Source organism: Colletotrichum fructicola (assembly GCF_000319635.2).
Source record: "Colletotrichum fructicola Nara gc5 chromosome Unknown KSG_Nara_v1_contig11, whole genome shotgun sequence".
NCBI lineage: Eukaryota > Fungi > Ascomycota > Sordariomycetes > Glomerellales > Glomerellaceae > Colletotrichum > Colletotrichum fructicola.
In genome coordinates this window covers 1,357,553-1,369,990 of record NW_027094061.1, presented here as the reverse complement: position 1 = coordinate 1,369,990, position 12,438 = coordinate 1,357,553, and the positions used below count along the sequence as shown (strand labels likewise).

Sequence of the window (12,438 nt, the reverse complement as noted above, 5' to 3'; positions counted from 1 at the left end):
AGTTCATCACTCTTCGAGAGATCAACGCAGCTGAGTGCTGGACAAGTACAACGAACCTCTACCCCCTCCAAGTAAGCGTATATGTCAGCGTCTTGGATCTGGGCAAGCCCATACCGTTGCAGCATTTTCATCCTGGCATCGGTCTCTAGTTTCGCCCATCTCTCCCGAAAAGCGGGAAAGTGCTTTTGCTTCCTGGTGAGCCTGTCGAAATCCTGCAGAACTTTCTTCTGTCGAGAAGAAATAGCCTGCCGGTATTGCTGCCTGTCCATGAGAATCCTTGTAGTTGAGGTGGTGCCGAGGCCGTAGGTGCGGTCGATTTCGGACAATCTTGTTTGCCAGTTTGGGCCGAAGACGCGAGCACATGAACGCTGAAATGGATGCTCCTCGAGTTTAGTGTAGACATCGCCCAGCCCCAAATCGGTCACGTCAATCTTGAGCAGCTTGCATGCCCTGGCTGTCTCTCCGACTTCTCCGCGTACGTGGTCCTGGGCACCCTTGATCCACTGCTCCAGGTTTGTCCAGTCGATTTTTTGACCCGTCGCTTTCTCCAACTCTCGGAAGTGCTCCATGAAACTTTCGAGACGTGCCGAGCGATTCAGGTGCGAAAATGCGTCTACGACTTCGTTAGGGTCCCCAATGTGCCTGAAGGCGGTTCGGACATCGCGTGCGGTATCCCATAAGAGACCAAACTGCTTCATTCGCTTGTCAACCCAGATGGCATAGGGGTCCATAGTGGCGGCCACTCTTCCTTGCGTTTTCTGAAGTAGCCGTTGTTAGTTGAGGGTGACGAAAGAGATGTTCGTGTGCAAGCGATATAGTATAGAGCACATGTAGCTTCCTCTTTATGCACAAGCCTTCCATATTCAGGAGAGCCAGAACCTGCTGTTACGTCTGTCTCAAACATGTATCGCTGGCTGTGGTTGCCTGTCTGCAAACAAGATGTTTGGAGTCAATGCAGCTCATTACAGTGCGGGTGATGTCTCACCCCTGGGGTATACTTGATTATGTCCATCCTTGGCTGCGGGCAGGGGACGGCCTCAATTGAAAATCCATCCATAGGTTGTACACAGTGCTAGCCCATCAGGTACGAGCCCTGTGTGGGGCAAGTTAAGAGAATCGAAGTGTGTTTCCAAGAGGAAGAGATTTATGCTTATGACTGTATGTAAGCGATACATATGCATCACCAGTGTCATGAGAACAAAAGAAGACGAGACAAGGGGGGAAGTAGCCCACCTTTATAAGGAGGGTGACGCCACCTGCAGCTAGAAATTGCAGCCGGCGGAGCGGGGCCCTCCCAATGCAATAACAGAGCTAACTGACTAGCAGGCAGTTGCAGCACAGACGAAGTCACGTCAGTGTTAAGGATAGATGGATGCAGTGGACATGAACCAAACCCAAAGTTCGTCCTTTCTTAGGGGTTGGGTTGTTGATTTTGGTTCTGGCACACCACCACCCCTGGCACACCCTTCCACCCCAGCCCGCCAACCCAGAGTCCCTCCCAGGTTCGTTAGTGAGGAGAGCCCAGCCAGCCAAGCACAGGCGGCCACTGGAGGCACCGTGGCAGAAGCCAGAAAAGGAACAAAGCAACGCACGGTGCCCAGGACATGCCTTGCAACAGAAAATGTGTGATAAATTAAGCGGAGGGACTTTGCCGCGTAGTCACGTTTTACATAATTTGAACCCCAACGTTAACTATTCCGCAGCCTCCCCCGAAGCACAGTGCATCCTAATAGCGATCTACAAGGCTTGCCCCTAGCAGCGCACAGCAGACACCAAAAAGCCTGGCGGACCAGAAGCATTATGGGCTTTTATCAAAGAGCCCCAAAACCCCACTTCGCATCCCAATCAGAACAATATTCCACAAGGGTGTGGTTCACAACAGATAATACAAAGCTCTACACGCAATCAATGCATGATAATGCTTGACGTGGACGAGGTTCATTCAATCATTCAATCATAGGCTATCGCGCAGCATTCGCCAGCTGCTAGTGGTTTACCCAATTGACCAGATCATATTATGTGTAGAACCTGGGGCATATTACTACTATTAAAGAAAATTCGATGGGTTCCAACACATGCCACATCTGATCAACATTGGGAGCTATCCTCTCTCCTCAGCACCCTCAAGACTGCAGGCGCAACTGTCGATATCGATTCTATCACAAGAGACAGAATATATTCGCTGGTTCCGTCCCTTGCGACCCAGAACGTAGGTTGTATCCGTTGAGTCTTCGAGCGAGGAGTTCAGCCGCTGTCTAACGGAATGTGCGCACTATGGCTGGACAACGCGCGACATACTATAGCCTGATTGGACGTGGACCGATTCCAATTCTGCCAGCCTGTCACGGCCTGGAACCCAAGCTGGTGCGCTCTTTTCAAAAGCATGCTGATGAGATGAATTGTTTTGAGTGTAAAAAGCATGGGACCTGGTGGACTTCGCAGGCCTGCTTCAGAGACTTGATGTGTTGAAGTGATTGTATCCTAGCTCCCAACCATCATGTTTGATCATCTCCCCAAATCGAGGAATGCTGAATATCTCGGGCTCAGCCTCTGGCGCGAGACCGCATAAGAGTCAAGACCCCTTCGATCCGCCAGCCCAGGAGCTTGGTGTTTAGGGATTCCAGTCGTATAGGCGAGCCCGCGCGTGGGCTGGGGCCTTGCCATCGGAGCAAGAGAGGTTCTTTCATTCGGAGCAAGTCTGTGGGAACGGTGGAACCGGTAAACTCTTCGTTAGTCACGGCACGGTCTGGAACGTGTGACGTTTAGGGTAGAAGGTACTGTACTGCGTCGACTTCGCTGTTGTGCATGGACGTCGTTATGGTTCTGAATAGTTGTTCGCCATTACCGACTCTTGTGTCGGTTTCCACGACGTTGCGCCACATTTCCATGCGATGGTATCCCGGGAGAGACGTCTGCTCTACCATGGCCACGGCTAGTCACGCACGAACGCGCTCAGGAACCGGTCTCGGAACACCGTCTCGCTCCATATTCGCAGCGCACGAAGGAGAGCGAGGATCTGGGAGCCACCCATGATGGTGCGCGTGCCTTCGAATCGATGTGCGTGTAGGAGCTCCTGCGCGGAATCACGTCAGCGTGTCGTCTGGGTGTCAAGAAAGGTAACGCAAGGCGGGGTGGGGGTTTCCGGGAGGTTGACGTACAACGCGATCAGGCTTGTTCACAGCAAACAAAAGCTGCCAGGTGGAACCGGAGATATAAAGCAGCGGTAGACTGATACCAATGGTCTGCGTTCCGAGCAGCTGCTGGAGGTGGATGAGTTGGGCTGACCCCCAAACCGGAGTTGAGCCTTGGCCTCATCTTCGGAGCCGCAGGGCTTCTCAGTCTCGATGCTCACGGTGATTGGGCTGGTACAGAGACACGCAAACTCTGTGTGGTTGACGGACTGCGGGAGGGACTGAGCTCTTTTCTTCTTCCTGCGTGACGACGCCGTGTTGTTGGTGCTCGTGCTAGACTCGGATGCGGCAGATGACGAGGGACCATCATCTAGCCGTTACCCAGGCGAGGCAGAGTAATCAGTGGAGACATGTTGCGGGCAACACTATGGACGTCGGGATCGCAGATACAAATGCAGTAGTCGACCTGGCGTGGCGCGGGATACACGCCTCGGCAGGCCACAGCCGCCGGGACCGCCCCGAACGTGAGCCCGTTCTGGCTTGCACACTAGGTGCGACGCGCCGCGGCCTCCTGCGCACCGTGGGTCACCAACGTGTCCAACGACATGCGGTTGGAGTGGTCACGGATAGGGAAAGTGCGATGAAGAATCGCAGTGATGCAGGCGTTGTATCGGCCGATGGCTTGTGGGGTTGGTGATTACATAATGACAAGCAAACCTTAACCCCTCCCCCCGCGGTGCCTCAGGCATAGCGAAATTCTGGACTATTGTACGGCCACCTGCTCTCCCACCCAGGGAACCAAGGAAACATCGCATATCCACCCACGATCCGTCGGCCAGCATAAGATTCGGGCTCTCAGGGCACCCGCCACACACGCACACACACGAACCTAGTCTGTCTTCCCGTCTATTTCCGGTTCGATCACCTTGCTGACTTCGCGCTTTCCTTCGCAGTCTCAGACGGACGACGGATCTTCGTTCTGCCACAGCTCAGAATCTGCATTCGACTGACAGCCAAGAGCGCACAATGCCACCACGTGTGCCAGGACCACGTGTGCCAGGAAGACCACATGAACGGCGGGGGCTACATAGGGAACTCGATGGCTTGTGCGGCGGACGAGGCTAGTTGCCTGATGACGTCGATATTGATCACATCTCCCATGATGCTCTTGTCACCATTCGCAAGTTGGTTCGGTGGGCTTTGAACGAGGGGAGGTCGCCTACCAGCCTGTGGGCATTGGACGGGGAGCTACGAGGTGTACGATACACCACCAGAGCTTTGAGCGATATCTGGAGACGACTCCCCTCACACGGAGATCACGACACACAGGATGGGGTGGCTGGAGGTCAACCTGAAGACGTACCCGCTCCAGTAAGCCCCAATGGCCCCCACTTGTGTTCCCAAGACCTGACTTCTGGAATAGACTGGGCCCGAGAATGCTTCCCAGCTGAACCGCCAGCTAGCAGCATCTCCGTCAGACATCAATGCCACCCTATCGCAGCCCACCCCAGTTAGGGTGCTGCCCATCGGTCATTTCGCCGGTTACGGGGTCTTTAGTTCGGAGAACGGCAGGGGTCAGACAGGCCAGACACCAACTTTCAACAATCTTGACAATAGGATCAGACCTGATACCTATCTCGAAACCGACAAACATCAGCCTTCTCCCGCATCTGCGGCCGGCTCAACGATTGTCGTGCAAGCAGAGTTGCCAGAGCGCATGTCCCGATCGCAAAGATCGTCGGCTGTACCTGCCACAAGTCCTGCTCCAGAGTTCGCCCTCGGGGCTAATGAGTCGTCTGATACTGTCGAGCGTCATGTTGCTGGCGACTTCTCTCCGTCTGCTCATGCGGGCGCTGGTCCTTTGGCCAGCATGGCCAGCATGGAAAAGCGATCGGGATCCCCACTGCCTGTGATTCCCAAGCGTTCACGGCTAGCTACGCCACCGCAGACATCGCATGGCGGGTTCGACTTGGAACGCCTTGCACTTGACCAGCATGTCAAAGAGGGGATGATTTACCAGGTCATTAAAGCGGCAGCCGCCCTGTGCCCGCTCTCTGTGCGAGTCCTTCATCCACTGCTGCTTAACGGACAAGAACCACCGCAGGACCTTGATCACGACCTAGCAGCAAACGCCGGTACTATTACGCTGGCTCCCACAAACCTCAATAATCACACCCACTGGATACTTGCCGTCATATCCGAGAACGTGGTCACTATCTTCGACTCGAAACCAGCCTTTACGGATAAAGGCGCCATCAGGAGGAGGCTGGGGCACCTGTCGCCACATTTCCGCCGTGATGCTGATGTTACCTTTCACCAGTGCGCAGAGCAGACGAACGACGCTGACAGCGGTGTTGCGGTGATGGTCAACGCCCTTCACATCATCAGTGGTCAACAGATCCCCGCCATGACCGACTACGGAATTTGGCGACCTATTCTCGCTGCCCTGGCCAGTGGAGCGCATCATGATTCATTTCTGTCTGACATCAAGCTGCAGGCGCCGCTCGTTTCGACGCAGAGCATCGTGATACCACCCGCGCTGCCGCCGATCATAACCCTGGCTGACTACCATCTCTGGCACAAGCAGCAAGCGACATACATGGAAGACGTCGCCCGGGTCATGAGAACTCAGCATAACAAGGTGTGGTCAGACGGACTGCAGGTCGCAGCTGAACTGAAAGGTATGCGGGATCTGCTGCAGTTTCTGTCCCGTGCTGGAACCCAGCGATGGCGCCCCCTGCTTGCTGTCTCTCCGCCGTCTGACGGCGACCTGGACGAAGTAGATGAGGTGGGGAAAGAGGTGCTCCATTGTCGAACCGCACTGGAAGAACTAGAAAGCTGCCGAATCAGCGACACGTCGGTGACGCAGAAGCTACGTGCCCGACTTATGAATTTATCAGGTCTTGAAAGCCGCAGGGACAGGATTCGGGAGAGTGTTGCCTCACTCACAGCGGTGGTGATGGGGGACCTAGCAAAGATCAAGGAACGTTTGGAGGAGCTCAGGGCCTGGGGTGAGGAGATTGCCCCCACTTTGGCTGCTTAGTGACCAAGGTTTTCCTGGTGTGTTGAGCGCTATATATGAATGGCATGTCCAAACGGCTCGAATTCTTTAGGTGGTTGCAGAAATGATCTCAACCCGACATGAAACAATTTTCATTCGGAGAGAAGAAGTGCTGCGCGGAGATGGTGTCAGCTTGGCAGACTGGGATGTTGAGGGGGGCAAGCGATGATTTGAAGGGGGCACTCGATGAGAAGTATGAATGTAAGCAAATCGAGAAACAATGGAAGGTGTCCATTCAATCGCAACAACGTTTGCTGCTGCCGAACCAATCGTTAATGGAATGGATGCATCGCATCCCGTGTTGATAATTGGGCTGAACAGTACCGTGACGCTTGGGTCCAAGATGTTACGGGCTGCCAGTCGGCACTTTGCGACGAGGCAGTGAGGGAAGTCGAACAAGTGACCGCATTGGTAACATCCACCAGCCACGCTCGCAACCGTTTGAGCAGGAACCCGTTATGGTCGGCCAAGGATATCGACAAGTCGAGCAGACGGGCTAAACAGGAGGTAAGGCAGCAGTCGAGATAATCCGATTGACCTTACAATTAGCAGAGGAAACCAACGACGGTATCATTCGCGCATATTTTCGTCTACGACGCATGTTGGCTCTTCAGATCGCGGCGAATGTTGACCGGCTCTGACGCCCAGGGTTCACACTGTGAGACGGAAGTGAGCCGGTCCCCGGTCGTCGCTTGGCCGTGGCAGCATTGGTGGGGTGGTGTTCAAGGGTACTGTCAGCCAGAGTTTACAGTAGCACTACTGTATGTAACAGTTGTCCACGCCGTATGTTAGCTCGCTTGATGTCGTAAATTATGGGGCAATGGGGAGGTCACCAATCTACATTCAGGGGGTGCGGTGTACATATAACCCGAGGCCTATTTAGAGATTGATATGAGGTTGTATTTCAGTCGCGCGTGCAGCACGCCGGGGCCATGGGTTTGGGCAGGCGGGCCCATGATAGTGGTCCTGCTTAACGCCTGGGTAGCATCGTGGGCCAAACCCAGCTTCCCCATGCCCAGGAGAGAGGGGTGAGACGCCGGCAGGCAGGGTACTTTTACACATCCGACATGGCTGGATTCTCGAATGACCACGCCCGTCAAAAGCCCCTGTCGAGGTCCAGAAGCAGCCTCGCAACAGCTGGACCCATTCTGCTTCTCGACGTCTCCGCATAATCGGCAGGCTCGTAGGCTGGAGAGCGTCTGTATGTGAAGCGATCGTACGCGGAGGTACCGTTTGCTGTATACGGGCGTAGTATCCTCTTGGAGCTCTTCTTTGGGACGCATCCGGGCCTTGCTACGTTACACAGGCATGAGGCGGCGAGGGATAGACCACCTCATCCGCGCCCCGGCGTTGCGAGAGACCCCAGCAAACTACCAACACCATGAATGCCCGAGATTCGTTCGGTCGAGGAAGGACACTCCAGTACACATCTCCGGCCCTGATCAAGGCTTGGCTTCACCGGCCAGGATTCTGTACGGAAGCTCGTCTCACCAGCGCAACCCTACTCGCATTGGCCAAGGCACACCTTCAGCGCAGCAGCCACTGCGAAGCTTCATCTCCGGCTGCGGCTTCACCAACGGCCAATGAAAATGCAGATTGCACCTGGCGTATGTGAGTGTGTCTCTTCCGTCTCTCGCCCCCTTATCCATGTTGCGCACCCTGTCGGTGACTTATGAGGTTGTTCATTGAATTGCCAGATTCAGGCCGTACAATTGCTCGGCGCACTACACCGGCCTGCTGGCTGTACGACAGGGATGCTCCTCGTCCGGGCCAATGCCCGCTTCCCCACCTTCGAGGTTGGCGCTGGAATCGCGGGGACCGGCGGCCCACACAAGGCTCTGATTCAACTGCTGAATGGCTGGCCTGGTTTACCTGGCCTGCAAAGACCTGACAGTGTATTTTTATTTGCGCGCTTGGTTGTGGTCGACTCAGACGGGGAAGAGAGCGCGTGGCAGCGACGACGAAGTCGCGCAGGCCATTTTCGGCACCCGACCAATCGTTGACGCCTGTGACGTGAGGTAAATGTGGGTCATTTGTCCCAAAAACCCCCCCACCTTGCCCCCTTCCAGTTCTGTTTCCCTTTTTATCTCTACTACCCACCTCTCTTCACGACTTGCGAAAAGACCAACTTCGCCGTCGCTTCTCTCCTGCCCTTTCTCAATACTCCATATTGCCTCGAAGCATTTTCCACAGGCATTTTAACTATGCCTGAGGGCAAGTACTCCTCATCCTCCTCCTCGTCCGCGACGTCGAGCTCTCCGGAATCTTCTCTACTCATGTCGCTGTCTAGCTCGGAAGGTACCGCGACACAAACTGCAATATACCGCGAGAGTTTGCTGACATGTCCCCAGATGAACAGCATGATCTTGCCACCAAGCGCCCCGCGGCTTAGTCGGCCGACCGCGCAAGCAAGAGAACCAGGATTCCATCGCCGTACTCTGTCTCTGGAGGCAGCTCCCTTCCTCTTGTCGCTGCCTCAGCCAATCCATTCCCCCAAAGCCCGAACCGCTCCTCGACACGCCCGGCCTTGCGCTTGCCCGCTCATCCCCGCAACAATAACAACGCACTTGCCCGCACAGCTCCTGAGCGTTCTAGTCTCCGCGACGATCCCCTCATTCTGGGACGCTTTTATGTCCAGCGCGACAGCGTCCTGTACGAGGATATGATCGAATGGTTGCTTCGTGATAGCGCCGGCCCCCAAAGCGTTTGCACCTCCCACCGGCTCACCTCCGATTTCGACTGGCCCAAGTTCTGGGAGATCCTGTGCTCCGATCGAGTCCGGTATGATCCCGTGCATGAGGTTCTGAATGCACGTCTCTTGTTCGGCAATATGACGCTTTGGACCGGCCGCATCGAGCATGACGGGCAGTGGAGAATCGCACTGGACAACATGATGGCTCAATGCGAACTCTATGTTCACAACAAGGCCGAGGCTCGCCGTGTTGCTGTATTCTAGGAGATTCAGCGACGGTTCCCAGAGCCGTCAGGGCAGTTCGATGAAGAGCAGGAGAACGGAGTTGATCAGCAGCTGCTAGTGCCTGGTGGAACCGACCTGGGCAACACGATCGATCAGCATCTTCTGGGGCCCGCTGAGCAGGCACAGCAGTCTGGGCATGACATTCAACCGCCTCTCGTTCCCTCTGACGTCCGCGATCTGCCCGACGAACCTCAGCAACCAGAGCAGGCGGCCAAAGTCATCGTCGCCGACCGGTTGCGCAGTACTGATGACGATGCTCAAGGGCAGTCCGAGGAAACCGAGATTGTGGACGAGCCCCTCAAATCACACCAGGAGATGTTCATTTCGTCGCAGAAGCCCAAGACTGACAGAGCCACCGAGACCACACCTGCACCCCCTTCGAGCAGGGCGAAGGACGACGACGTTGTCTTCCTCAAGGCCCTCCAGGTCGAGCATATGCCCGATCAAGGTGGCGTAGAGGATCTGTTCAACTCGGCTGACAACGATACGTCTTGGCGTAAGACGTGCGAGTTCTTCGGCCACGACAAGAAGCACGTCACCACGAAAGCGAAACATTGCCGTCAACTTCCCGGTACGAAGCGCGCCTTGAGGCCCTATCAGCTCGATGACGTCCGAAGGGCAGTCGAGCAGGCTGTTGTCGACGGCCATCTGGGTGCCTTGCTTGCGCATCCCATGGGAGTGGGCAAGACGATCACCTACCAAGGCCTCATCGCTGTCCGCCGTCTTAGCTTCATCAGCCTAGACCACTACATGGCCCATCCAGAGGCGCACAACAACGACTCAGAGAAGTGCGCTTTGCGCGGCATGCCCTTCGGCATTCAGTGTGCGTGCGAGAAAGGTGGTCTCACCGCGAGGCTCCTCCAAAAGTTCCCTCGCGGAGCTACGCTGGTGGTCTCCCCGAGCTCGGTTGTTGGTCAAACCCTAAAGGAAGCCAAAGCCTACTTCGAGCCGATCGTCGATCTGGAGATCCGTTCTCACGACGGAAATGTGGTCTACGATGAGACGTTTAATTTTATACGTGTCGTCGACTGGCGGCTGGCTAAGCAAGGAGATGACAACCAAGTGAACGCCGCGCAGGCGGTCTGTCTTCCCACCTTCCAGGCGGAGCTTCCGACCAAGACACGATCCTCGAAGATGTATAAAGAATGGGAGCAAGATGGTTCGAATCTCCTAAAGGCGGCCGGAGTGACTCTGCAACTTTCATCTAAGCCCACTGATGGGGACGACGCCACGGGCCTTCTTCTCATCGTCGGACAACAGCGTGTCAGTCGCGACACGCAATGGCGGAATCTTTGGACTCAGCTGATTACGCTGCCCATTCGTGGCGGCAAGGAGGTAACCATCACGATTGGCGGGACCTACTTCTTCGGCCTCTTGGTGTGGGATGAGGCACATCAGGTCCGCGGTTTGGAAACCAACATGGCCAAAGTTTTGTGGGAGATTTTGCAGCGACAACTGCGCCCGCCCATGGTGCTGGCGGCCACCGGCAGTCCGATCACCAGTGGCCTCGTCGACCTGGCACTAATCTTCTCACTTCTGCGCAACAAACCTGGCATCGCGTGTCGCGCTCTGCTGCAACTGCTGAAGGAGCTTGACGACAAACACGCTGGCCTGCTCAAGACCGTCAGCCAAATGACCAGCGATGCGGTCAGCCAAGCTTTCATGCCAGATTTCGCCGACGCCAACATGTTCGCATGCATCATCAGGCGGGCGAGCTCGAGCCTGTTTTTCGGACGTCCCATCCTGCAGAAGAAAGAGGTGGCAACGAAGAAGGTCGAATGCCGCATCGACACCCAGTTTCGGGCGCCCATGGACGGCCTTATCGCAGCCGTGGGCAGTACCGTTGTGAAGAAGCTCCAGGATGCGCGTGCTACGGCCTCAGACGGACCTGCAGGAGCATCACAACCCAACGCAAGTGCAGCCTCGCGCGCGACCAGCGACATCCGCATCATCACCAAGAATAAAGACGTCCGTCTGTTGGAGCTCGCGACCCACATGCCAGGATTTCTTCGAGCGGCGGATGATACGCCAGGCGCTCCGGCTGTCGAGACCAAATGGGATGGGATTGTGAAAGTGATCGGACGTGGCAAGGGTACGACGATGCCATCCAAGTACTTGGACAAGTCAATCATGCCACCCGGCATCTGGGAGAACATCGACACCATCCTGGCTGATTGCAGCCGACTCAGAACGCTGGCCAGGATCTGCGCGGACGCATACAACGATGCGCAGGCGTATCCGGACGATAGCGAGAACTGGGCTGGCTTTCAGGGCCCCAAGAACGTCATCATCTTCGCCAAGTGGCCCATTCTGGCGTATGCTGTTCAGCTCTGGTTCGAGAAACTGGACGACGCCCGCTTCCAGTCAGCCTTCATTCACAGCGGACTCGCCGGTGACGAGCGTCAGAAGATCGTAGATTGGTTCAGCGACTTCCATGAGCATCAAGGCGGAAGCGGTGGCAGCTACAGCGCAAAGACACACACGAAGGTTCTCATCACCACGTACGCTCTCTGTGGCACCGGTCTCGACGGATTGAAAGTTGCCAACTACTGCGTCCATTTTGGCATCACCAAAAACGTGAACGATGTCGATCAAGCGACGGGCCGCATTGATCGACAGGGTCAGCCGCTCAAGAGCTTTGTGTATCACCTGGAGTCGATGACGGAGCCCCTTGACCAGCTCACAGCCCTGATGAGAGACACGCGAAGCGCGCTGTTCGGAGAGGGTGGACTGTTGGGGGAGGTCATGAGGTTGTTCAACCAGTAGAGTCTTGGGTCATGTTTGCGAAGTGGAAATTAGTAAGAACTCGCATGTATGGAAAGGGCCCAATAGCAACAAGTTGCTCTGTAGATCATTAGCTCAACGAGTCATTCGGACGTCCACGACCTCCATCTGTTGTGACTTCATCGCGTCCTAAAATGTTGTCCATGATGACGTCTGTCCAAAGTCTACAACACGGGGAAGGCAGCAACGGCGCTGCCGTTCCAGATCCACGAGGCACAATATTGATGTAAATGCGAACATCTCCATCAAAGACGATGGTCAATTGACCGCCCTCGATGTCGTGAAGCGTTTTCATAGTCGTCTCTTTCGTCTTACCCGCTCCCATGACCTAGCGCCATTGTCTGACGGGGCCCAACAGAGTCAAGGGCATATCCCAGCCAAGTTCGTTCCTCTGCATAATGTCAATGGCAGTGGCGTATCAATCCCTGAAAAAAAGCGAAGATGCCAAATCAGCAGATGAGCAATCGCGACAGACGAGTGAATCC

The 12,438-nt window shown here is 55.4% G+C and overlaps 5 protein-coding genes across 5 annotated transcripts; 2 read left to right on the top strand and 3 right to left on the bottom strand.

Moving 5' to 3' along the window:
* Positions 1–21: 21 nt before the first annotated feature.
* Positions 22–1,012, bottom strand: CGGC5_v016911 (uncharacterized protein; the record flags this gene model as incomplete). The annotated part of the gene is made up of 4 exons (XM_032025867.1): positions 22–58; positions 115–758; positions 890–928; positions 986–1,012. The coding sequence occupies 4 exons, from the start codon at positions 1,010–1,012 to the stop codon at positions 22–24; spliced, it is 747 nt and encodes a 248-aa protein (XP_031877545.1).
* A 1,076-nt stretch (positions 1,013–2,088) lies between these two features.
* Positions 2,089–2,385, bottom strand: CGGC5_v016910 (uncharacterized protein; the record flags this gene model as incomplete). Its single annotated transcript, XM_032025865.1, has 2 exons — positions 2,089–2,229; positions 2,299–2,385. 2 exons carry the CDS (start codon positions 2,383–2,385, stop codon positions 2,089–2,091), a joined length of 228 nt encoding a protein of 75 aa, XP_031877576.1.
* Positions 2,386–2,683: 298 nt separating this feature from the next.
* Positions 2,684–3,315, bottom strand: CGGC5_v016909 (uncharacterized protein; the record flags this gene model as incomplete). Its single annotated transcript, XM_066153643.1, has 5 exons — positions 2,684–2,698; positions 2,784–2,932; positions 3,001–3,073; positions 3,159–3,242; positions 3,286–3,315. The coding sequence occupies 5 exons, from the start codon at positions 3,313–3,315 to the stop codon at positions 2,684–2,686; spliced, it is 351 nt and encodes a 116-aa protein (XP_066006974.1).
* Positions 3,316–3,558: 243 nt separating this feature from the next.
* On the top strand, positions 3,559–6,174 carry CGGC5_v016908 (uncharacterized protein; the record flags this gene model as incomplete). The annotated part of the gene is made up of 6 exons (XM_066153642.1): positions 3,559–3,766; positions 3,991–4,023; positions 4,085–4,315; positions 4,489–4,502; positions 4,555–5,812; positions 6,032–6,174. The coding sequence occupies 6 exons, from the start codon at positions 3,559–3,561 to the stop codon at positions 6,172–6,174; spliced, it is 1,887 nt and encodes a 628-aa protein (XP_066006975.1).
* Positions 6,175–8,396: 2,222 nt separating this feature from the next.
* CGGC5_v016907 (uncharacterized protein) lies at positions 8,397–11,935 on the top strand (the record flags this gene model as incomplete). Its single annotated transcript, XM_066153641.1, has 4 exons — positions 8,397–8,490; positions 8,544–8,583; positions 8,647–9,106; positions 9,149–11,935. The coding sequence occupies 4 exons, from the start codon at positions 8,397–8,399 to the stop codon at positions 11,933–11,935; spliced, it is 3,381 nt and encodes a 1,126-aa protein (XP_066006973.1).
* Positions 11,936–12,438: the final 503 nt, after the last annotated feature.